At 24.4% G+C, this 26,767-nt stretch overlaps 1 protein-coding gene and 1 long non-coding RNA gene across 7 annotated transcripts in view; one reads left to right on the top strand and one right to left on the bottom strand.

Moving 5' to 3' along the window:
- The window catches only part of Mad (MAX dimerization protein), a 409,447-nt gene extending 394,484 nt beyond the window's left edge, over positions 1 to 14,963 (top strand). For 4 of the 6 annotated variants that reach the window (XM_026445284.1, XM_026445282.1, XM_026445281.1 and 1 more), the window contains 2 exons: positions 543 to 679; positions 7,630 to 14,963. In XM_026445284.1, the coding sequence (XP_026301069.1) occupies positions 543 to 679 (137 nt within the window). In that variant the 3' untranslated portion in view covers positions 7,630 to 14,963. 6 annotated transcript variants of the gene reach the window in all.
- A 1,656-nt stretch (positions 14,964 to 16,619) lies between these two features.
- Positions 16,620 to 22,725, bottom strand: LOC107965787. Its single transcript, XR_001706218.2, has 2 exons — positions 22,070 to 22,725; positions 16,620 to 17,635 (listed from the first exon to the last, which is right to left on the bottom strand). It is a non-coding gene; the product is annotated as an uncharacterized LOC107965787 (long non-coding RNA).
- Between the last annotated feature and the right edge of the window lie 4,042 nt (positions 22,726 to 26,767).

The following is a 26,767-nucleotide window of genomic DNA, read 5'->3' as shown; positions in this document are numbered from 1 at the left end:
AATTTAAAATATTGAATACATTATAAATTTTTAGTTTTGGATGCTAGGTTCTGGATTTTAAATTTCAAGATTCTGGATTATGGATTCTGGTTTTTTATTTTGAATTTTGGTTTTGAATTCTATTATCGATTTTAAATTTCGGATTTTAAGTTCTGGATATCAAGTTTTGAATTATTGATTTTATATTCTTTATTTTCGAGTAATAATTTTAAATAATAATTTTTATATTTCGGATTTTGAATAGATTTTGAATTTTGAAGTTTGCATTTTAAGTTTGCATTTTATTTGAGTTTCAAATTTTAAATTTGAATACACTAAAATATCTTTTATTTCTTTTTATAATGATTTTATACTATAAAATTGTAGATTATAATGAAGTTAATTATTTTTAAGAAATAATAATTTTGTTTATATTATTTCTAATTTTTTAGAATGAAAAAAATATCAAAATTTGTTTTAAATGGATTTTATATTAATAAAATTTATTTCTCAATTTTTAAAAATACGCTTATTTATATACTTTCTTTATTTTATGATTACAGATGAAGTAGATGTTATCGGTTATACGAGCAATCAATCGGACACCGATGATCACAGCAGCGTGCAAAGCAGCAGCGACAGTGGCGTTACAATGTCCACCTCCAGGCTGACCCTTTCCGAAATGATGGACAATCTTTAGGTATACAATATATCACTTATTTTTTATTTATTTGGAATTTTCCAATATCTTGATTCCTTGCTTTAAAATAAAATCTCTAAGATGTCATTCATCTTTAAGATGAATTTTTAATTTTTCTTGGAACAAATTTTATTGTATTTTAAGAAAACTATTAATAATTTTGAATATTTTTATCATTTTACAATTATAACTTTAAGTACTTGAACTTTTATATAAAATTAAATAATTTTTAGTTTTCAATATGTTTCAATTAAATTATCAATGTTTCAATGATGTTTCAATCTGTGTGTCAGAATCACAAAAAGATTGTCATAATTATATTTATCTATATAAATAATTTTATAAAAATTTTCAGCATTTATTTATTTCAATATAATTGTATTAAAATACAAGTGTAAAAAAGTAAAAGTGATTTTATTGCAACGAATACTAAAAAAAATATTTAAAAATCATTATCATAATATATTATATACTATATATTTTATATTTCTTACGACATTTTTAATATTTTGTTAATATTCTTTTTCCTCATGTGTAATGTGCTTTAAAAATAAAATTATATTAATTTTACTATGTCGAAAATACATTTTATGAAAAGATTCATTTATTTAATTATTATAAAAGAAAATCATGAGAAAAATATCACGGGAAAAATATTGAGAAATCTTGATTTAGAATTAGAATATAAAGAATTCATAACGCTAAAAAACGCTAACAAAGAATCAGAATATCTGTAAAAGAAAAGAGAGAAAAAAAACAAAATAGCACGAAACGAATACATTAATTTTCCATTCGCTTTCAAAAATAACTAAAATCGCCTCATTAAACTATTTTAAAAAACTATTTTACCAACATTTCGTCGCTCAAACTAAACACCCCAATCCATATTTCTTAAATATTCCACTTCATGCAAAAAAAAACCTTGCACCGGCTTTTAAAACTATGTATTGGCCCGCATTCAGAACACGCTGTCAAGGGTTTAAATGCCCTTTCAACTCGTGTTTTTAGCACCAATTATATTCAGAATGCGGCTGGTAACAATGTGCCGATAGCCAAACCGTTCCTCCTTTTTTCTTCTTTCTCTTTCTTTCTTTCTTCTCTCTCTCTTTCTCTCTCTCTCTTTCTCTCTCTTCCTCTCTCTTCCTTTCTCACTTTTGTAGGCCAACGTATCAAAGTCACGTTCTAAATTTAATAGCGTTAAAAGCTCGAGTTGAAAGAGCATCCTTAACAACACCTTCTGAATACGAGCCATTTTGCAAACGCATATACAACGTGGATCGTAAATGTTCGAAAACTCTATTTTTATATTCTATTTTTCTCTGTTGATGGAAACGTTCGGATAATAATCGTGAACCGTTGATATACGATGCGCTTTTTATGGATTTCGAAATGATTATGCTTCTATACGAATTACTTTGTATTTGACGTTTTTACTAATTTTATTGAGCTGTTCAAAAAGTTCTTTTCGTATTTTTATTATATAAATCAGTATTTTTATAATTTGAAAATGAATAACTAATATATTTCAATGATTGCTATTTATACAATTTTATTAATTTATTTTTAATTTAAGTTAAAGTTCTATTTTTTTAATTTATTTATTTTTTATATTTATTTTTTTTTTTAATATTTTTGACTTGTTTGCAAAATGCTCGAGGTTTTGATAGCTTTTAATATTATTTAAAAAACTAATTTTTATGAAAAATCATCAAATCATTTGATTATTCTATTTGAAAAAGTGTTTATAAATTTATAAATTTATAATATTTTGAATAATATATTATATAGATAAGTTTTGCAAAAGTTTTAATTTAACGAGAAAACATTTAAAACATTTTAAACGTTTAATTAACACTATTGGAAAGTTAAAAAATATTATAATATTATAATATATTTATATATTATAATATTATTTTTATTATTATATATTAAAATATTATAATATAAATATTCCAATATCCATTAAAAATAAATTAGATTGTATATTTCTCAAATTGATTTAATATAATAAAGAATCTGATTAACATTGTTTTTTTAATACTTTCTATGACAAAAATAGATATATTATATTATTTCATGGAATATTATTTTATAATAATTTCAACAAATTATTTTTTATATGAAATTTTTAAAAAGAAATTATGTAATGATTTATAAATATTTAATCTTTTATCTTAATGTGTAATAATTTAATTACTTCATATTTCTTTTTTTAGTTTTTAAAAAATTACATAATTATTCAATAATTAGATCATCTATTTTAGTAAATGAAAAATTTTTTGATTTCTTTTTTTTTTTATTTTTTGAAGAAATTTGAATAGAATTTAATTTCTTCTTTAATGTGTTGAATTAATGTTTATATGATTTTCTTAGTATTTTTGTAGCAAATATTTCTTTCCCTTTTTTAAAACTAAAATTATTCAAAAAAAGGTATTTTAAAGTTAATTAAAATGAGTAATGTGTTATTTAACGAAAGAATATGAATTATAAAGTTTCTTTCTTAAAATTTATTTCAAAGTTTTTTATTAAGAAATGAAATGCTTATATTTAAACATTACTATTATAAATCTATAATGAATTAGAAATATTATAGAAATATAGAATATTATAGTAAAATTAATCGAAATTTAATAAAATTAATAAATTAAAAGTTTATTTCAAAATTTTATATTTTTCTTATGTTATTTTATATTAATTTTATATTTTTCTTATATTATTCTCTTTCTTTCAAATTAAGAAAAAATTAAAATAAAATAAAAAAAATAAAATATATTGTAAATAATATATAAATTTAAAATATTTATAAAAATATATTTTTTTAGATATCTTACATATCTATTATAATAAAAAGTGTAAACAGAATTTTTTAATTTATTCACAATTGTCTCTATATTATTTTACAAAATTATCAAATTATTTTATATATATAATATCCATTTTATCTTAAATTCTATGCTATCTTATCCAAAATATCTTTTTCAAAAATAGTCTGCATATTTAATTATAACAATTATATCTTATTATCGAATATTAGTTACACAATCCTTGAAAAAAAAGAATATTTTACGCAAAAGATACATAAAAGATAAGAAAGAAAAAGTATAACACACGCGATAAAAAAAATAAAAAGAAAGATAATCAAAAGCAGGCGGAAAATTAACTGCTCCGAGTAAAAGAAAGTGGTAGGCATGCTTACCTTAACGCCTTTTTTCCCGTAGTGCGTTCATAATCATCATGATCATATCTTATGATAAAGAACCAGGTAAAAGAGTGAAAAGAGCGAGAGAAATATAATATTCGAGGCAATATATCGAGCAGTGTAAAAATAAAAACAATATATTACATAGTGCCATAAAAAAATATGTTTCTTCATAGAACATATTATCCTTTCTTGCGATATGGAAAAAAATATACATTAAAAAAAGGCAAGGAGTTTATTGCAAATGAAATTTATAGCTTAACGTTTTCAACTTTATATATAAGTACATACAATACTTTAATTAGTTATTAATAATTATTAATAGATTGTGAATTTTTATATGAATATATTTATAAATAATATGTATAAAAATATGAATAAATAATAATATGTATAAAATAATAAATAGATTTTTTTTGTAATAAAAAATCATTTATATAAAATATGCAAATATAATATATAAATCTAATATATAAATAATATATAATAATATAATAATATATATAAATAAATCTAATATATAAATATTTATTATATTTATAAATATAATATATTTATATTTATAAATATAATATATAAATTTTTACATCAAAATTTTTACATTATTTTTTGTACATTTTATATAAATAACTTTTTATTAAGCAAATTTATAGATTATTTGATAGATTTGACATTTATAATATGTCATTCAATATATAATATTTTATTTTATATGTTTTACAATATTTTATTTAAAATGTTATTTGTAAATATTGAGTAAAGTATTATAAATATCATATATGTAATGAACAAATTTTTTATAATGAAAAATTTCAGCTAATTTAATATGTAAATATTATACTATTCATAAAAAAAATATGAATATAATAATTAAAAAAATAATACGATATGAAATAATACTTAAATAAAATAAATACTTAACATATTTTAAATATTTTTTGTGATATAGAACGATCTTTTTTTGAAAATTTATTTTTTCAAATAAACAATATATCATCAACTAAATATGATAGAAAATTTGAAGAAAATTATTACATTATATAAATTAATATATAAATATATGCACATGATATTTTTTTATTTAATTACTAATATTTTCTAAATATTATGAAATATGAAAGTTTAGAAGCAATAAAATATTTCAAATAAAAATATAAAAAATTATTAAATTTATTTATTACGACCAAAAATAATAATTTGTAAAATAATAAAATCGATAATAAAATCTCATATTTAAATCTCATATTACTTTTATTTCATTGAAATGATCATCTTTATTTTTGTTTTTTAACATTCTATTTATAAATTTTTGCATAAAGTAATTTTTAATGTCAATTAACATTATTATAAGCAGTTAATTTTATAATATTTATTTTATTAAAAAATTCTTTGCAAAAATATTTTTAATAATTTCTTTCAAATTTTAATATATATAAATTTTTTATTAATGTGTGTGTATGTATGTTTGTGAATATTAATATATCTTATATAATATGAAATGCATATATATATATATATATATATATAATATATATAATATATATATATATATATATTCTACATATTCATTAAATATTTGAATGTATTTTAATCATATAAAAATTCACAATCTAATTATTAAATAACTATTGAATATATTTTTTTCGTAAAAAAAGATGTTATAATATATATAATAAATTAATAAATTAATTAAAATTATATAAATTTTTTTACAAAATCATGAAAATTAAATATTTATTATTAATTAATAAAATAAATTTTTTTTTTATTTATAAAAAAATTTAATTTTAGAATGAAATGATGAATGAATCTTAAATGAAATTAGAATTTTCGTTTTTCTTTCAATTATTTATATATTATCAATGTGTTTATTATATATTATCAATATTATCAATATCAAGATTTAAGGAAAAAAGTAATATTTTTTATTAAATTTTTATTAAATTTTAAATTGTTAAGAAAAAAAGAAGAAAATAATAAAATAAATACGTAAATTCTAAAATGGAAGATTTCTATGAAATAGATGCACATGACATAAATTTATGTTTTCAAACTTATTTTATTTTTTCTGATTATTCGAAATGAAATTTGAAAACTTATTTTTCTTAAATACTATTCAAAGTGATGCAATATTATCTTCCTGTCGATTTTTTCTTAATATTTCTTTATTATTAAGTTTTTATCTTTATTTTCTTTATTATTAGTAAATTTTTTAAGTTTAGAAAAATTATATTAGAAAGAATATTAAAAAATTATTATAATTAGATGAAAAAATTAAAAATTTTCAATAATTTGTTTAAATTATATAATTTTTATTACATATTATTCGATAATGAAACTATGAAAAAGTGATTCAATTATTATAATCAAATAAAATATTAGAAATTTTATTTTTCAAAATTTTTAATAATCTGTATAAGTTATCTGTATAAGTTGAGAAACAAGATTTCTATAAAGTTTTGTTTAAAATATCAAAAATCTTATTTGTCAAAATAGAGACAAGAGTAAAACTTAAAAATTCAAAGCAGATTCAAAACCCATGTTCAATCTTTCTCACTAGTTTGACATATAATGTCAGCTTTCAGAATTTTTAGAAAAACTTTGACTATGCTTACAAAAGCTCTCGAAAGCTTGATTAAAAAATACAACTCCGTGAAAACATTTCTGAACGGCACATCCAACAAATATTTCAAGATAACGAGTTCTAAAAAAATCTTCAAAATCATCATTCTTATGCAGGAATGGGATCAAGTTAAATATGTATGAATTTTTATCAATTTAAATTTCCATGTTCTGATTTAAATTTTTTGAATATTATTAAAAAAAAAATAATAATATTTCAATAATTATATTATATTTATATTATATTATTATATGACACTATAGTTCAAATCTATTCAATTTTACGTTGAATTTATAATAATTTTACAAATTGATATTAAACAAATAAGATAGAATAAGTATTAAAAATTTCGAAAAAATATATTCAATACATTAATTATATAATAAATAAAATAAAAAAAACATTTCAAAAGTAAAAATATTTGTACTAATTACTGTGTTTTATCGGTTGTTATTTAATATCACTTTTAGGATTTTTATTACAATAAATATTTTTATATATTTTCGTTTTTATTTTCCAATATATTATAACAAGTATATATTAAAATATAATTTAAAATATTTCTTATTAAAATTTTTGCAAATAAAATAATAATACGAATAAAATTTAAATAATTGAAATAAAAAAAAAATCTTATAAACCAATTATTCGCATAGATTCAAGTGTATTTGAATATTATTTTTATTTTCTAAAATATTTATAAATGAAATCCAATCAAAATTCGAAATTATTTATTCGATTCTATTACTATTCTCGTGAGTTCAAAGTGCAAAAGATTCAAAATAAAAATTTAAAAAATCCTTTATCCATATTTAAGAAGAATTTCTTTCTATATTCCAATATATCTTCATTCCAAACAATCGTCAAGCATTTTCTCATTTCAAATCCTTTGCTTGAATGCTTCGAAAACCTAAAAAGAAACGAATATGATGGAACACGTACTATTTATCAAAAACCCGTAGAATGTAAATCTCTCGCTTTTTTTCACAACGCGCCAAAACTAGCACAGTACAGGTTTATCGTATAGAATAAAATAAAAAGAAAACGAAAAAAAAAAAGCGTAGTGAAAAAGCAACACGGATCTTCGACAAACAAATTCTCACGTCCGTACCTTTGGGCTATTTGCAGACAAAGAGGTGGCGCGGTGGCGGCGGAAGAACGTGGAGGGGAAGCATTTGAAGGCGAGGAAGAGGAAGCGGCGGAGAAAGATTGTGCGAGGGATGCTGGACGAGAGGGGCACACGAGGGGCGAAGAAGAGGCAGGGGAGAAGAGAGGAGAGCAATCTGAGCGTACGAGGTATCCAGCTCGCGTACACGCACATCTACGCACCACTCCTTTGGTCCACCTCGCGAAAGGTCGCGGGACGCGCGCCGCGACACTCTTCGCCAAGGATGGGATGTTGAAGAGGCGACAGCATCAGCGTGTACGCGTGTATATCCGTGATTAACTTGGATGGTGTTTGAAGAAGAAGGGGATGAAACGGAAGAAATAGCGAGAAGAACGACTTCGAACAACCGACCGAAGGTAGCAACGAAGATATGAAAGAAACGGAAGAAGAGGAAGCATGACGAATAGTGTGAAATCTTAGCGCAAATCTATCGACGTCAAACTGACTATCGCGAAATAGGGTGGGAAGATTGACTTTGAACGAAACCACCTTTGTAACACGTAATAGAAGAGAAAAAGCGTTCCTCGTGAAGACGAGAATTGTGAGGAGGGAGCGCGGGGAACGAGCTGCAAGCATCGTGTGTAAATTGTCAATCGAATATTGTACATATTTTTAAGGGAGACTAAATTTATCGAGTGGGAGAAACGGGAGATTGAAGGGATAAATGGAGGGAGTGAGAAGCGAATTCCCAGCGTTTCTTCCTCGATGGAAAATGGAGTATCGTGGAGTATCGGTCGGTTCGTGTGGACGCGTCGATTTTTCCGAAAGAGATCGCCCTAATCGAGAAGTCACGATTGGAGGAAAGACGATCGATCGAACCACTCAGGATCTGATGGAGGCTCATCTTTCTCATGCCTCTAATCGATTGGCTCTGGATCGAAATTCGCGGAGAATCCTTAAGAACAAAGCTTGCGCTGATGCAAGAACGTAACAGCCTCGTTGCCACTTCCACCACCATACCCGAGACCTTTTGTCGATTCTTCTTTTTCACAACGATGATCGACCCTCGTTTTGTGTCTTTCTCGTCTCGATTCGACGCGAGGTTCCCGTTGTTACGGGAATGAGGGCGCGTTCGAATAACGGGAGATAAGCGTAAACTGCATGAAACCATGAGGATAGAAAGAGAAAGAAAGAATATTCGCCGCCTCTATTTTTTCGAGGATGTATTATTTTGTCGCCGCCGATGTCCGCTTCGATGATCGCGGGCAGTCGTCGATTTGATTTCTCGAGGTTATTGTGTTTCGTTTTCGACGATGACACAAGGAATGAAGGTGTCCGCTTCTTTGTTTCAAGCGTCGTGAAATAATTCATAGACAACTTTGCTCTTTTCGAGTGAGAAAAAGAGAGGAAGAAGTTTGTTAAGAATGAATACGCGTAGGAGAGCAATGTTTTCACGATTGTTTCACGACGATTCTTCATCGACTATTCCTTCGATGATCTATCGAGGGGATCGTTATTGCGAACGCCTTCGGTGCATACCTCTGAGGAAGAAGAATCTTCATTTCCGCCACGTTGTACAGGCTCCGTGATCGCGAATACGAGGAAAAAAAAAAAAAAAAAAAGAAAAAAAACAGAAATAAAAACGGAGAAGAAATAAATTGAGAAGTAGAAAGTTCGTTTATGAAAGAAAGAAAGAAAGAAAGGAGGATGTTTATAAATTGCAAAAGCGAAAAAGAAAGGTGGAAGAACAGCGACTGGAAAATAAAGGATGAAATGGTGTGAGAAGATATCAACGGGATTATTATCGTTAATTCCATCTTTTGACACAGATACAAGCGTATATACTCACAAAAGAGTAAGAGGAAGGGATGGGGAAATACATAGAGAGGGAGAAGAAAACTATATAGAAGGAAAGGGAACCGGAAACGAAATAGAAAAAAAGCGTACACACTTCTAAAGTAAGGACATGCATATGTATTACATACATACACAGACATATACAGACACGCACACACACGCACACACACACACATATACATGCATACATACATACATACACGTGAGCACATATACACGCGCATATACAGAGAATTCTCACGAATAAAAAAGTAAAAAAAAAAAAAGGAATTAAAAATAAACCAAAAAAAAAAACAAAAAAAAAACAAAAAAATGGAGTAAAAAACAAAGAAACACGTATACGTGAAGTCGTAACGTAAAAATTCTTGTATTAATTAAGGGGGAAAAAAAAAAGTAAGTCGCCTTGATGCTGGAGGCGGTTCGTGTAATCTTTATTACGTGATAAGTAAACGTTCAAACATCGTTGAACAACAACAACACACGCATTCAAAGAGTACAAATTCCTGTAAGTCCCTCGTTGGTTGTTCGAGGCTTGAACCGGCACCACCTGTTGTTGTTGCGCGATCACGATATTTCCATTGAGAAAACCAGGAGAATCGGCGTTTCTTAGGGGGTCAGGGAAGACGGTAAAGAAATAGAGCGAAGGCAAAGGACGAAAAATGAAAATAAGGAAAATAAGTTGTCAGGTATTGGGAGAAGGGAACAATGTTTCTAGCGTGCGCGAAAAATGATGGAAAAAGTGAAAGCTAATTAGAAAGAACATTGTAGTGAAGAAAAAGTTTGGAAGAAAATAAGCTCGTACAAGGGTCCAAAGAGATCCGGAATAAGGGATCGATCGATAGTGGCGATTATCGCATAACGAAGATCGCTTCGAACGAGAGACTATCTCGAAGTTTTCACTTTGCGGCTCGAGTGAAACTTCGTTGGTGAGAGATAAAAGGAGGGTACGTCGAATCTAAAATATGATTAGGCCAATGGACGTGTCTTATTTGGCGCAATGGCAAAATTCTAAATCTGAGAAACTGTTTTTCAATGATCTAGCGAAAAAACTGGATTGTTAATTGTTCGGTTTCGAAATTGGAAAAGAATTCGTAAATGGAAAAGAATTTTTTGAGTCTCTTTTCGATAGATCCTAGATCTCGTGACAGAAATCGATGCACAGAGATTGATCCCTTAATTCGGATTGAAACAGTGAGGCAGCGAGTTGTTCGAGAGTCGAGTTTTCTGGCTAGGTTTACGCAGACCAGATAGACTGATTACCAAACGTAACGAGTGATCTCTGATTTAAAAACAAACGAAGAATAAAAAGAAAAAAAAATGAAAAAAATAACGAAAAAAAGCAAAACGCAAAACGGTTTTAAAAACGGCGTTAGTTTGTAAGAAAATAAAAACGAGGAAAAAAAAAATAATAATATGCGGTAATAACCTTTCACGGGATAGGATCTCGGGACAGGGTAAGACGAACCGAATCTGGAGAACGCGTTCCAAGGTTTCACGGGGTGATTGCGATTGGATTTCACCTGCGAAACGAACAATTGGATGATACTTCGATGAAAGTGATGTAGCTCTAAGAGAACGAAATTTGAGAACTGGAAGATGAAGATTCGTGCCGATTAAATGTCGATGTTGATAGATCAAATGACAGTCAATATGACGGATAGAATGGTGTCTTCGAGGAGCTATCCTATGATATAAAGCAACGAATGATTTAGAAATAGAAGAAAAAAGGACGAAGTCTCGAATCCCATCAGGAAAGCGACCAAGCCAAATGAAATATTTTCAAGGCAAGCCGCGACTTTTTAATATTAAATGATACTCCCGTATAGTCGTTGTTGTATCAACAATCGACCTTATTCTATAGCTGAGACGCAATCATATTGGTTGTTGCAGAAGATTTATCCGCGGCCACGCGCTCGCGTGCGCGTGTATACACATCAAATATAAAACGGTGGGACTCGAGATCGTTCGAGTGATTGAAGAAAAATTCTGGTAATCGACGATTCAAGATGAATCTGGAAAGTTCTTCGAAGATGTCTTTTTTTTTTTTGAAGTAAATTCCTTTTCGTTGGCATTTTATAATGTTTTATAGTGAAAAATAAAGCTTCTCATTTAATATATAGGTATATCTTTTGAAATTTTCAAATTTTATAGACATATTTTAATCTCGAACATTGCTTTGCTTTATCGATGATCGTACACGCGCGAATCACGATATCGTTGAAGCAATCAAACACGAAAAGACATATCTAATTGATGGTTTGTAATTTTTGTAATTTTAATTTTAATTTCATTCTAATAGATATCGTAATATATTGGCTGTTGTTTGTATAGATTGTAAAAATTTTTAAAAAATCAGAAATGAAGAGAAGTGAAAGGAAACTGGAACTAAACGCCGTTAATTTTCGACAGAGAACGATTAGATTACTTCCTAGATCGCTAGGAAAAATGAATGTACTAAGAGAAGAAGAAAAAAGAGAAGAATAAAGGTTTGAAAGGGATAGAACGAGGGAACCACCAAGAACCACCACAAAGAGAAACATAAAAAATAAAAAAAATATATATATATATAAAGAAAAGAAAAAAAAAATTAAAATAAGATAAATTCCACAAAACGTCTACATAAAGTAACGTTAACCCTCTCACCGATCTTTTCCAAATCGGATCTCTTTTTTGAGAGTGAATAATAAATAAAACAAACGTAATTAACATTATACAAGTAAGAAGTGATTATTTTTATTAAGTGATTAACGATGAATGTCTTTTGAACGTGTAGATCGTCGATGAACGTGAACCTTCGTGAAATTTATAATTCCTTTTTTCCTTTTTTTTTTTTATTTTCATTTTTTCCTTTTTCCATTCTCTTTTTCGACTCTTTTCCCATTTTCTTTCTCGCAAACGTATTGCATATTTTCACGAATTTTTGTTTTTGTTTCGCCATCTCCATCCAGTTGTTGTACGTTTCGCGTGTCGTAAAATATCTTTTACGAAAAAAAAACCACACACCACACAAGAAAAAATGAAAAAAAGAAAAAAAAATAATTAATAAAGAAAAAAACGATGAATCTTATCGTTTTTTTGGGTTCGTAGTACCTTGTAGCGAGATAAAGATGTATGTATTCTATATATTAAACAGGGACATACTCGCCCGATGTATTACGATTTAATTTTCAATATCGATAAAAATCAGGGAAAAAAAAAAAATAAAAAAAAAAAAAAAAGAAACGTTAATCGATACAAATAATTTTTTGATAATTAAACGTGGCGCTCGCGTGATCTTTCAATCATCCATTTTTTAATATTATATTTTTCGCTATGTTAATTCTTTATTTGACGATTCATAAAAATTTAAATTTACTCCCTTTATCCAATCGTTTCGAAACGTTGAACGCCTCGCTATCAAATTAAATGAAAAATGAAAAATTCGATTGACCAACGATCACCAGATTACATTTCAGAGATATATCGGGCCAGTCTGTTCCCACGAAAATGTGATATTAAAATTAACACAAGAAAGGGGAAAGTATGGGAAGCAGAGAAATGGGGGAGGATAAACGAACATATATAGAAAAAAAAGAAATAGGAATTGTGGAGGAGATTGAAGATTTTATAGTTAGGGATTGGAACGTAGAGGCAGGGGGTTGTAAGGAGAAAAATCGATGCATGAATGCATATAGAAAAAAAACAAGCATGTATACGTGGAAAAAGGATGGAAAGAAATATAGGTGGTCGGAGTTATGGGGGTATACCGTATATAGCGTAATTATGGATGGTTTATCGCGATGACGGTTTGGGCACAGATCACAACAGCAGCAATATGAATTGATGCAGTATTGAGCTGACAAAACGAATGACAAAAATAATGAAAAAGAAAAAAAAAAGAAGAATAATAAAACTTGTTACTCCAGCCGCTAGAAATATATGTAAGATGTATCATTCAAACGACGGTATACAAAAAAAAAAAAGCTGCGATTCCATTCTGAGCTCAAGAGTGTCGCGAATTTTATTCGATCATACGCCTCGGCCATTGTTTGAATTTCTCGCCAAATTTTGTGAAATTAAAAATCGTTCGTAGAAAAAAAATGATAATCACATTTTACAATGTTTTAAAGTGAACGAAAGTGAACGAATGATCGAACGAGTTATCGCCGAGGAATATACATATGATCTTTTTCCCTCCTCTTACCCATCCTCTCCCTCTCCCCTAAAAAATAAAAAAAAAAAGCGAATTGATCGCGAAACGCTTGAGCTCATTGTAAGTGTCACGCGGCTCTCAATCTAACGTTTAAGGAATCTTTAAGTAATACTTGATCGAATAAACTAAAAATAAAAATAAAAAAAAGATGATAAGGATGAAAAAATACAAATATGAAATAATAATGAAAAAAATGGGTGTTATTTTTAGATGTCTATTAGATTATCAGAACCAGAAAAACTAAAGGATAAAAAAATGCTTAAACATAAAAAAGGAATAAAAAAAAAAAAGTGAAGAAAAACCTACTATTAATACTACTACTACTACTACTATTACTACTACTACTGCTGCTACTACTTCTACTACTATTACTACCGTACTTGTAATAAGGATTTAAAGAACATAGGAACTTAGTTGATGCGATTTCACAAATGATGCAACTTTTTGAGAAGAGAGTCCCTCTTTTTACGAATACCTGTGCAGGACGGTTATCGACCCGTCCAGAATCTCGTGGTTGTATATGCTTTCGATACATTCTTTTTGACCAATGTGCACAAAAGAAAATAGAAATAAAATAAAAGAAAAATAGAAGAAATACGAAAAAATTATTAAAAAAAAAGAAAAAAAAAAGAGAAATGAAAAAAGGGAACACGAAACAAATTTTCATAAAAAGTATCATCGAGTGTGTTATAGTTAATCCTTTGTACTTTGTAAGCTGGACGTATCACACAGTCCTGTGCAGGTGCAACTAAAATAATCGTGGGCGTGAAAGGGACGAAGACGACGAAGGGCGACGAACGTTTTTTCTTTCTTTTTTTTTTTTTTTTTCTCCCTCCCAAAGAAAGCATTGTATCGTTGTCGTCTCCCTCCGTCGCGCTCAGGGACACCTTTTTCCTCGAGACATTTTGCCGCTTTCATTGTTTAGATGATTACTATTTAACGACAAAAAAAAAAGTAAAAAATGAGAAAAATCTGAAGAAACGACGACTAGATTGTCGCTGAATGAATAATAATACGATAACAGGAAGAAGGATAAACGAAAAAGGGTGATCGATACCTTTTTAAAATAACCCAACATGTCGCCTTAACATATGCGTTATTGCGAGGTGGGCTTTTTTTTCAGAGAGAAAACAAAATACCAAAAAAACCTAAAAGTAACGAAAGAAACAAATAATAAAAAACAACAAAAGACATTTTGAAAAAGAAGAAAAAAAAGATGAATAATAGAGAGAGAGAGAGAGAGAGAGAGAGAGAGAGAGAGAGCGTGAGTGTCATCTCCTATTGTTTTCGATCAAAAAGAATCATCGTTAATCTGATTGTAACTCGAGGATCGTCTATGCATTCGCGTAACGTCAATTTTTTTCCTCAAGTCGAACGATCGAACCCTTCAGTCTGATCTACTATCGGTTCCTCTCAGCTTGAAGTTTTTAAGAACGATCCACGGGGTGATCTTTTCTAACAAATGCGATCACTATAAGTCAAAAGCGACCTTCGTCACCAGAACTAGCCTAGAAGGAAATTCGTATCCGAATACTGTAACGAGAAATGAAACGATTCCAGGATCCCTATACACTTGGATCCATTTTCGTTCAGCGACTTGACAACAAACTGACTACTCGGATAGTTGGAATTTCGAAGTCGAAGAAACTTCGAAGCTGACTAGAAACCGGTGGTCGGGCGCAGGCTAGCCGGAAACAGGGATAAAGGGTGGTGTAGAGTATAAACGGAGGCAGGGGAGATGGAAAACGAGGGGTGGAGGGTGAAAGCGTAGGTTCCACGGTGCCGACGTTGCAATCGCGCAATTGCCGCGTGGCGATACTCCTTCAGACGAAAAGTGCGGTCCTTTTCTCGGTCGTTGTTGAGCCACGTAAAGCTGCCACGGACAAAAAAACGTCTCCCTGGCCAGGCAAGAAGGAGCGAAAGGAGGGTCGGAAGGGAGACGACGAGAGCAGCGTAGCCTAGGCAAGGACGATCCTCGAGAGGGGTGAGCACACGAGTGGGATTTTAACCGACGAAACGATTTGAGCAGAGGGTTGGAGAAACGGGGATGACAGGTGCGCGGAAAGTGGAACGGAAGAGGATGTAACCCACGCGAGAAATCGACGAGAATTTTCGCGGAAAGGTGGATCGAACAAGAGAGTGAGAGAGACATATATGTGACGCGTGCGTACACGTGAAAAGGAAAGGGAGAAGGGTTGAGAGGACAGCGCGAACACTGTTGATACCGAGGGAGTGAAAAAAAGGTCCTCGGGAAATGCCACATTCAGCTCTCTCGTCGCGACGAGCATTTAATCAACGGTAGAGGGGATGTTTAGTGGACTTAATCTTAGATAATTGAGGAAAAAAAAATGCGAGAGGAGAGGGGAGACAGAATCGTAGTGAGTATCGAAATTTTTTTTTATAGTTTCGCGCAAATGATGACGATCAGGAGAAGATAGAGAAAAGAAACGATGAAAATGAGACGAAATAGTATGTGGATAAAAATTAGGTGAAGATTGGAGAGCGCACGAAAGAAACATAATACGTTATGGCATGAGATATTCAGGGGAAAGGGAGAGAATATGGACGTAAGAGGATGTAAGAGGTTTTGCTTCGTATTGCGATTATATCTAAATATCGCGAAAAATTATGTGCAAAAAAAAATGAAATTAAAAAAGAATATTAGGAGAACGGCAACAAAAAGAGGATAAATTGGAAGAAATAATAAACGGAGAAATTGTGTTAAGAAAAGATGGGGTGGTATAAGAAAAGAAAGAAAGAGAAAGCGAGAGAGAAAAAGAGAGAGAGAAAAAGAGAGAGAGAGAAAGAGAAAGAGAGAGAGAGAAAGAGAAAAAGAGAGAGAGAGATGGGTGGAATGCAAAAAGAAAGCTTAAAAAAAAGCATGTTCTGTCAATTTGTCAATATTGTCATGATTCGATAATGGTCGATTGGTATGCCTACGATTGAATCTCCATTTACCGGGTGAATGTATGCTGATTCAGTACGATTCTTATAATTATTATCATTATTATTCTTAATTAATTAATTGATTATCATTATCGATTATCATTAACAGTGCGAAAGTAGGAGTAATAAACCACAAAACAGATGAAAAACAGGAAACAAATGATAAAGCAAAAATCACAAAAAAAAGAAAAAAAAGAAAGGCAACCACTTATATTATTGTACATATTTACTTGTAACTGCTATTCGTATTGTAGAGGTTTTGTTCTCTCAACAAATGATTTCCTCGATTCTGCAGGAACAAAAAAAAAATGAATAAAATAAAATTTGTGTATTATTAAGATCTTGGAGTCTTTTTTTACCTTATCTGCATACTTACAATAACTATAAAAAATATTTGCACATCATTGTATTATTGCATAATATTTACAAATTAATTAGATTCAAGTATATAACACTTTATATCTAACATAAAAAATATTAAAAAATTTTATTAAAAAATAAAGAATATGTAAAATATAACAAGAAAATGCGTAGATATGCGTTTTTGTAAGCATTATATTCTAAATTAACATCATATATCTTAAATTAAAAATAAAATAAAACGAGAAAGTTTTAAGTTTTTCGAGGAATAATTTAAATTTATCATTTTAAATTCAATACGATACAATACACTTTTGTATTTAATGCTGATCTACATTTTTTTTTATATAACATCGAGTTTATCTTTTTCGAATTTAAGATAGCAATTCTACGAAATTGAAACCATACATAGCAAAAATTGAATTCACATCGCATTACTTTTCTGGATACTTTTACGTGAAGATAACTTATCTATATTGGTATAAGATCAATCTTGCGTTTTTTATTTGTTCCTCGAAACGAATCACTCCTCCGCTACCTCCATTCCACCATGCGCGAAAGATCAAACACGATACGCGCGTTCTGTCGCCATCTTGTGGATTTATAACCGTATCAGAGTATTGATTTCTTACTTGTGGGCAAAAATTACGGGCATTGTCAACCATTCTTTCCTGGAAATCGAGACTTTTAATTTATTATAAGATCAAAATGCAACGCAAATACAATAACACACACGAATTTACATATCAATATATTATTAGATTATCTTGAATACGATCTTTAATTTATATGTAATGTATTCTTTTCGATGCGAAAACGTGTTAGTTTTCATAATACAATTTCATATATAATATTCCGTTGATTTAATGATGATAAAGGTAAAATTATATATCACATGTTGATAAATTATTTTTTTTAATAAATTGAAGAATTGCTAGTGAAACAAAGTACAAATGTATTTTTTTTTAAATACAAAATTTTAAATACAAACAGAAAATAAATTTCTATTTTAGAAATTATAAATAATAAAAAAATTATAAATTATAAATAAATATTTTCATTTTTTTTAAATCTAATACAAGATATTGCAAGTAAATTTATCATAAAATAATAATAATTACATAAAGAAGTATTTCAAATATATAAAATATCTTGTGGATAATAATGGAAGAATAATTCTGAAAAAAATAAATCGAAAATATAGAACAAAATTTTTTCATTTAAAGCTTTATATTAATAAATTATCGATAAAAGATAATTTTATAAATTTAAAAATTAATTAAAAATTTTATAAGTTAAAAATTAATTCTTAGGAAAATTAAATTTGACAATCACTAGTTATATGATTCTCTGAATATATATGTTTCATCTCGATTTTCACAAAAATAAAAATTGAAGAACAATTATTTCACGTTTTTTACTTATTTTTATATAAAATAACTAGTAATCATTTATAGTTTATTCATATTCTATCATGATTTAGCTACTTATACTTATATTTGAAAAATTTCAAATGAAAAAATTTTATCCTTTCTTTTTAATTTAGCTTTTCATGAAAAATTATCTCTTGTAATTTATACTGCAAATAAGAGATATTCTGTACAGTATAATATATAAAAAATTCAATTTTTAGTTTTTAAAATAGTTTTTAAAATAGAACTTAAATAAAATAAGATAAAATATAAAACATAAATTAAAATATTTATGCCAATTACTATTTTTTTTTCTTAATATTATTTTCAGAATTTTTATTAAAATAAGTATTTTACTATTTAATTTTTATTTTTTAATGTACTTAAAATTTTAATTTAATATTTTTTCTACTAAACACTTGTTTTTAAATAAAATAATTTTAAATAACAAATGAAAAAAAAATGTATAAAATTATGGATTTTAATATTTTTAAATTTAATCAATTTTTATATATTAGTCTTTTCTTATCGAATTTTATATATTTTTTTTTACTATTTTATGTGTAAATATTGTGTCTTGTGAATACTGGATCAGATTATTTCTTTATTATAGAAAATTTGTAAAAAATCTTTTTTGCGAAAAGGTTTAAAGTAAAAACAAATTTAAAATTGATATAATGATTAAATTTAAATTTCAAAATAAAAAAAATAGAAAAAAATATTTAATTTATTTCTAAATTATTGTTCTATAATATTTCAAAATTAAAAAAAATGTTTTTTTAAATCTATATGTTTTATAAACATAATAATTTCATTTAGTAGAAAATAAAAATGTTTTATTTCTAAAGTTTATAAGATTTTTTTGAAGATTTTTTTATATCTTAATCTTTTTAATATCTTTGATATTTTAGAAAAATCACACTTAGCATCAAATTTAAAAAATTTTGGAAAAAATAAATTTAAAAAAAAATTACTTAAAATAAATGTCTGAGACTTTTAATAAGAATAACTGAATTAATAATTAAAATTTATTGTTAAAATTAATTATTTTTGAATTGATTGTATTATAATTTATCGTTTGAAAAAATAAATCACAATCAGAATAAAATACAATAATGGGATATAATATCCTCTAGTTTTAATGCTTATCATATTTCATATTAAATCTGAGAATAAATTATTTATTTATAATTTAAATATTAAGTGAAATATAATAGTATAATATAATATAATTAAATAGTAAATAATAAATTTGAGAGATTATACCAATATTTCAATACTTTCTTTTATTTATTTCAACTTATCACAATTTATAATTTTATTTATTTTATTTCAAGTTAATTTAAGATTTATATAAAAAGTAAGAAATTAGTAAAAATTTAAAGTAAGAATTTATGTAAAAATTTTATTATGAATGTTTTAAAATTTATTTGTAGAATATCTAATAATAATTTCAAATACATGAAAATATTATTCAAATTATTCTATTAAAATTTAATTTTATTTATAATTTTTCCAAATTAAAAATTTTGTCGGTTATATCATATTTTTTTCGAATCTTTAAGTAATATAAATGTTACATGAAAATAATAATAATTGTAAAAGATATTTTAAAAAAAATTGTGCTGAATAATATTTATCTATTAAAAACAGAATTTTATTTAAAATTGATAAGAATATTTTAAATCAAATAACGTACATTTGTAACAAGAGCACGTTAATAAAATAATTTAAATTCGATTATATTCCAATCAAATAAATAATCACAAATTGGTACAGTAATTTCAAGTTATGTAAGTATTCCAAGTCAAATAATTTAGATAATTTGAGTAATTTGAACAAGGTTCTAGCGAGAAATATTTTTAAAGATAGTAATACTCATTAAGATAAGAATAAAATGCAAATAACAAATAAAAGTCAAAGAATTATATTTCATATTACAAAACATTTTGATTAATTCTTGATTATAAAGTTTAAAGAATACAATACATACATGTATAACGTATCAATATAATTGATAAGATAAAACAAAAATGAAATTTTTTACAAATATTTAAAAATTTCTTACAAATATTTAAATATTTAAAAAAATTTGAAAATTTTTTATATGAAAACCTTTAAAAATTTATAATTTAGAAATATTATTTCTGAATTTATATTTATTTATTTCTAAAAAATTTTGTTTTAATTCATATTTTTTTTATGTTTTAATTAAATATAAAAATACAAAACAATAATTATAAAAATAAATTTACAAAAGAGAGACAACAAATATTCATTGAGAATAATAAACTAAATATGAATTATATGAATTTATTGATATGAATTATATAATATGAATTATTTATTTATGAATTATATATCAATATTCGTAATATTCTAATAATTTAAGTATTTAATCTTTGCATATAATTCTCAAACAAATCAAGTTTTTGTTTCATATTATATTTCATAAAAACTGAAAGTATTTTTTCTATTATTTTCATTAAAGCAAATCTCTATACTATAAAACAAAAAAATTAAATTTATATAATTATTTTTCAATAAAAAAAAATTATGTTTAATCTTTCAGATTTAATATGTAAAAAAATAATTTTGTGATATCATAAAGATTTTGGAGTTTTAATTTTTAATTTAGTTTAAATTTCTTTTAAGAACCTATTTTTAAAATATTTTTAACATTTTTATTTTTGTGTTCATTATTTATTATCTATTATATCTATATTATTATCTATTATAATCCATTATAATCTATTAAAATCTATTATATTTTTCTTAATATTATACAAATGTTTTAAAATGAATAAACAAACTGATATGTTCATAATGAATTAATAAATTAATAATAAAAATTAATAAATTAATAAATGAATAAATTAAATTATCATTCAAATTCACATTATCATTCAAAAATTTGAAAATACTAAGATATTTTTAATATATATATATAATTTATTTATTACAATTAAAATTTGCTAAATAGTAAAATGTATTTATAAAATATATATTAAAATAAAAAAAAGTAATAAAAAAGATGATAAAAATATTAAATATAAATTAAAATCAAACTTTTAATTCATCAAAATAACCAGTTTTTTTTTGTTATCTTTAAATAAATTTTAAGCATTTCATCTATTAATTATCTAAAATAATGTTGTAATATCAATAATCATTTATTATAAATTTAATAATAAAGTTATTTTTGTAATTATTTGTGAAAAATTTTTTATTTTATATAAAAATATAATTTTTAAATTTTTAAATTTGAATATATATATTTATAAATTTCCTTTAATCTATTCGAAATTTAATTTGAATTTCTTCATTCAAAATTATTTTTAACATAATAAGAAATTATTATTCGTTGAAATAATAATTTTTTAATTATGAAAATAATAATTAAATTATTATAAATTAATGAAGATAAATTAGCAATAAAAATAAGAATTTTTAAATATTTTAAATTACATTAAAATTACATTAAAAAATTTTTTAATCAAATTCATATTTTAATAATTCAAATACCATTATTATAAAGTAATTAAATTATTAATAAAAAACAATTTTTGTTTATTAAAAATCGCGAATAGAAAAAAAATAATTTTAGTTCTATGTTTTTTTTCAATCTATTCCCTATCTTTGTAAATAATAAAAAATAGTTAAAAAAAAAAATCAACTTATAAACGTAAATACCTCGATTCATTTCAAATAAACTTCACTTCAGAGAGAATACAATTCAAGAGAAACGAAGTAAAAACATGAAAAATTTCGAGACAAAAATGAGCTTCAATTCATTTCCGGCTTCAATCTCAAGATAACATGCATATCCGAATGTTCGAGATAAAGTTGATGAGAACTCAACGCGTAATAGAGCGTAAAGATCCGAAAGAATAAATCTGTAGATGAAGAGAGACGAACCGAATTGACGGAGAGAGAATATAGTGAAGAAGATCCGAAAAAATATGTAATGTCATTATCAGGAACTTGAGTAGAGTTCTAATAAAGGATGTAGATCTCGTGACGTAATGATAATAAAGCATGCGTTGCTATGCATTTCACTAATTACAAGTACCAGTGCAATCGGATTCTCGAAGCGAAATCCGGCCTACGCCCTACATGGTTCAGCATCCGACCGACCGAGTTTCGCGGAACTGTGTATCATAAGCGCGCGCTGCTTAACGACACGTGGCTTGTTCCGCATGGTTAAAATCATCCCCACCTCCGCCAATCTATCTGGATAAGAATATATAGAAGGAAATCAAAATACAATGAAAGAATGAATCGAATCTAGATATAGAAAAATTGAATTTCTATTCTAAAGAAATTTGATTTTTATTTTTTGAAAAATTTTGGAAAAAATCTCTATTAAAATAACTATTAAAATTTAAGAAGAAATATATTTGTAAAAAAATATATTATAAATGGATGTAAGAGAAAAAGGCATTCGAAAAATTTTAAAAAAGATATATTTGATTGAGAAAATAAATGAGCATAGTATACATATATATACATATATAAGTATACACATGTAAAAGAAAAAATTAAAATAATTTTGAAAATGTAAAATTGATTGAGTTTCGAAAACAATGAAGATCATCTATCTAAATGATATGTGGATGGAGATGAAAATGCAACAAGGGATGAATTGAATCTTAATATAGGAAAGTTGAATTTTTATTTTAAAGGAATTTATTATTTTTTGAAAAATTTTGAGAAGGATTCTATTAAAATGTAAAAAGAATATTTGTAAAGAATGTAAAAAATATTAGAAAAGAAATTGTAGAAAATAACAAGCGTGAAATTTATATATCTAAAAGAAGATAATTTTGAAAATATAGAATATAAAATAATGGCTTGGATGAATTTGAAATAACAACAAATCTCTCTTAAAAAAATGAGGAGAAATATACTTAAAATGTTAAAGAATGATAAATGGATATGTTAAAGTTTATATCAGAGAGGAATTGGAGAAATTTTAAGAAAGACATTGTAATAATGAATGATGAAAATTTGAATATTCAAAAAGAGATTTTATTAATTTTGAAAAAAAAAAATTAAAATTAAAAAGTTGATAATATAAAATGATAAAATAATAAAAAAATTTATGTGAAAGAAGAATTCGTGAAATTTTAAAAACAATATATTTGTAGAAAATAATGAATGAATATAATAAAATTTATATATATATTAGATATATTATATAGATATATATAAATAGGATAATTTTGAAAATGAAGAGATTTGATTGAATTTACAAAAAATGAATTGTTCATTGGAATTTATATATATTTATATTTATAAATTTATAAATTTATATATATTTATAAATTTATTAATTTGATTGAAAACATAAATGGAAATGAAAATATAAAATGAATTAAATTGGTGTAGTAAAATTGAATTTTTATTCAGGTGTTTAATTTTTATTTTTCAAGAAATTTTAAGTTTTTTTAATAATGAATAATAAAAATTAATATTCAAAAGAAAATAGTAAAAATGTGAAATAAAATCATCAAAAAACATATATTATATTTATTTATTACAATTAAAATCTTGAATAATAAAACAATATATAATGATATAAAGATGGTAACATAATCTTAAACAAATATTTATAAATCAAATTTAAATCAAATATATTTAATATCAAATTTGTTTTACTTCATCAAAACGATCATCTTTATTTTTTATAAATAAATTTTATTTATTAAAATTTTTATTTAATAAAATAGTTATCAACATTAATAAATTATTATAAACAATTTCTTAGTTTTTTCTTATATAAATTATAATTAATTATAATAATATTCATTATTTATTCTAAATTAAATAATTATTCAAAATATTATATAAAATATTATTCTAAATAGTAATTGTTTTCAAACTTTTAAGATAATATATTTGTAAAAATTTTGTCAATATAGAATATAAAAATTAATTGATTTAATTTAGAAAAATAAATTCATAATTTTTTTCATAAAAGCAAATTTATCTAGATTCTATAAGAATAAATAAACAAAATGAATGAGATAAATATACAAAGAGAAATAAATTAGATTATAGTGTAAAAAGACTGAATTTATATCTTAAAGTTTTATATTTTAAGTTATATTACATATATAAGCTATGTATTTTAAGTTATACATAAAAATTATACAAAAATATTGATTAATACTTATTTATTCAGATAGAAGATTGATAGAGCGATTGAATTTTATATTAGATGAATACAGACATGAATAGAAACAAAAAAAAATTATTCTTATCATCTTCATCTTATTTTGCAAAATTAAATTGTTTATAACTTAATAAATAAAATTTAATTAACAATTTTGCATATCAACTTTTCTATTTGTTTTCTGTCTTTGAAATAGAATCTTCATATATATTCTCGTGAATATATTAACTATTTGAATTTGAAAATAATAAATGGAAATATAGTAAATTTATGTAAAAGAGAATAATTTTAACAATAATATTAAAAATAATATATAAAATAATATATAATATATAATATATATATAAATAATATAAATAATATAATATAATAAAATAATATAAATAATATATATATATAAATATATATAAATAATATATAATAATATATAAAAATAATATAATATGATTACATTTGGAAAGTAAAATTCATATTTTTCTATAAAAAAAAATACTCTTTTTGTCAAAGATATTTTTAAATAATCAATCAGATATTTTTAAATAATCAGTGTGTAAGTGAAAATAAAAATGTAATGAAAAATATATTCAATCATAATAAAAAAAAATAAAAATGGATTTAATTATTGATTTGAGATATTTAGTAAATGAAAATAGTCAAATTTATATGAAAAAAGTTTAGTTTTGAGAACATAAAAAGAGTTAGATTATAAAAGAAAAAGAATTTTTGTAAAAAAAAAAATAAGAATTGAAAATTTTACTATGTTTACAATGTATTTTACAATGTTGTAATTATAAAATATATAATTTTCTATTTGGGTTAAAAACTTTCTTATATTAATTGCAAATAAAATATAAAAATGAATTTTTTATTAAAAAAAAAAGATCAAACATGAATTAAAGAAAAACAGAGAAAATATATTTCATATTGTAAATCTTACATTATTTATTCAAATAAAAAATAAATATAAAATTTATATACAAAAAAATTACTTCTACATAATAAATTTAAGAAATTTAATTACTCTTCCAATTTTTATTTAAATTTCTATTTATACAAAATATTTTCTTAACATGATATATAATGCATGTGTAATATTTTTTGATATCTTAGAATTTGAATAAAAGTATATTCTTTAGATAATAATAAAAATTTTGAAAAATATGATTTCATTAATTTTTACTAAAAACAATAAAAATATAATATATTAGATAGTTGACAGAATGGAAATAAATAAATATCTCGCTTAACGCATTTTTTATTAATAAATCCCATAGTGAAAGAGATGTATATTTATTCTTTTCATAATTTTATTACTATGTTGAAATAGAATAAATCAATTCACAATATACATATATAGTCTATATATATTATTTAATTATATTTATTATTATTATACTGTTAATAATTATAAATTTTAACAATTTTGTATGTTTTATAAATTATCCAAATAAATTTTTATATTATTTTATTTAAAAAAATTATTTTACTAATTTTTATTATTTATTTATTTTATTATTAAAATTTTTATTTAAAAATTATTGAGAATTATTATGTCGAATAATATTTCTTGCACATGTTTTTAAAAAATATTCTATAATTATCCAGTTTCACGATCAAATTTGTAGAACCATAATTTTTTAGTATTATTTTTATTATTATTTATTATTATTATTTTTTATTATTATTTTAGAAAATTTACGACTCATTTATCAGAATAATCAAAAACACTTTTTTATTGCTAATATTACTGATATTGCTGATTCATTCTGAAAATAATAAATACATTTATAGTAGAATTTTATTTATGAATATTGTATTTTTATAAGAATAACATAATTAGAATATTCTAGAATTTGAGAAATAAATTTTATAACTAACATACATATATTTTATAGATATTTTATAAATTTTATAAATTTTATTATATAAAATATTAAGATCTTAATAAAAAAAAATGTTTCTACATTTCATTTAAAAAAATATATTTTAATCATTTCAGAATCATAAGAAAAATTATATAGAGTTGCATAATTATACAAATATATTAAATAAATATAATAATCAAAATATTTTATTATTTATTAATCGTGTTTGTGCTTCATTTTTTTAAAAATATATAATATGATTATATAATATGTAATTATGTATTATATAATATATGTATATATATATAATATATATAATATATATGTAATATATATTATATAATATAT

The sequence above is a fragment of the Apis mellifera genome, linkage group LG15 (genome assembly GCF_003254395.2).
Source record: "Apis mellifera strain DH4 linkage group LG15, Amel_HAv3.1, whole genome shotgun sequence".
NCBI lineage: Eukaryota > Metazoa > Arthropoda > Insecta > Hymenoptera > Apidae > Apis > Apis mellifera.
The sequence above is the reverse complement of the archived record's forward strand: the minus strand, read 5'-3'. Positions and strand labels throughout refer to the sequence as shown.